Source organism: Calidris pugnax, unplaced genomic scaffold (assembly GCF_001431845.1).
Source record: "Calidris pugnax isolate Ruff unplaced genomic scaffold, ASM143184v1 scaffold18, whole genome shotgun sequence".
Lineage (NCBI taxonomy): Eukaryota > Metazoa > Chordata > Aves > Charadriiformes > Scolopacidae > Calidris > Calidris pugnax.
In genome coordinates, this window is record NW_015090812.1 from 5,550,182 (window position 1) to 5,551,192 (window position 1,011).

General features: G+C 69.0%; 1 protein-coding gene across 1 annotated transcript in view; it reads left to right on the top strand.

The window, feature by feature from the left end:
• The first annotated feature begins 617 nt into the window (after positions 1 to 617).
• DMRTA2 (DMRT-like family A2) overlaps positions 618 to 1,011 on the top strand; it is a 1,712-nt gene continuing 1,318 nt past the window's right edge. The window contains exon 1 of the mRNA XM_014938937.1: positions 618 to 1,009. Coding sequence (XP_014794423.1) covers positions 618 to 1,009 — 392 coding nt within the window. The remainder of the gene's footprint in view (positions 1,010 to 1,011) is intronic.

The window sequence follows — 1,011 nt, forward strand, 5'->3', positions numbered from 1 at the left end:
ATATATATATATATTTATTATTTATTATTCTCTCCTGGATTTTAGCCTCCGCAGCTTGTGGCGAGGGGAGCCCGTCGTTGAAGGTGCCGGATTGCTCTTTGAAGGGACGCTTTTGAGCTGTGATGGTGGCGGAAGGGGGCAGGGGGAGCTGAGCGCAGGCAGCAGCCGGGGTTTCCAGCGGGGCACCCCCGCAAGCGCGGACGGGAGAGCTCGGCTTCGAGCCCGGCGCGATGGACTTGGTGCTGCGCGGCCGGATACGCACGGAGAGCAAGGAAGAGAGAGAGCTCTAAGTTTGCTTGGATTTTTCTTGTCTTAGATTCGTTCTCGGGAGCAGAGGGGAGGGGAGGAGGGGGCGGAAAGGCTCCCGACGGCCCGCTCCTCACTTGAGCCCCACTCCGGAGTCGTTTGCCAGAGCCGGGGGGACGGAGGCGGCGAGCGGGGCGGGGGGATAGGCACCGCGGTTTGCATGCCCGCACCCGGGGCTCCCTGTGCCCCCCACTTGTGATCGCGCCGGGAGCTCCCCCGCGTCCGGACGCGCCGCGGGGGCTTCCCCGCCCCGGGTTGCTTCGGAGGAGGTCAGGGAGGGGGTATCGCTCTACCGGGGCGGGTTTGCCAGGATGGAGCTGCGGTCGGAACTGCCCAGCGTGCCCTCCGCGCCCCCGCCGGTCCCCCCCAGCTCGGTGGCGGCGGCGGCGGCGGCAGCGGCGGCCACGCTGCCGGTGAGCGTAGCCGGGAGTTTGCTGCGGGCCCCGCCGCTGCTGCTGCGGGCGGCCGAGAAGTACCCGCGGACGCCCAAGTGCGCCCGGTGCCGCAACCACGGGGTGGTGTCGGCGCTGAAGGGCCACAAGCGGTACTGCCGCTGGAAGGACTGCATGTGCGCCAAGTGCACCCTCATCGCCGAGCGCCAGCGCGTCATGGCCGCCCAGGTCGCGCTGCGCCGCCAGCAGGCACAGGAGGAGAACGAAGCCCGGGAGCTCCAGCTGCTCTACGGCACGGCCGAGGGGCTGGCCC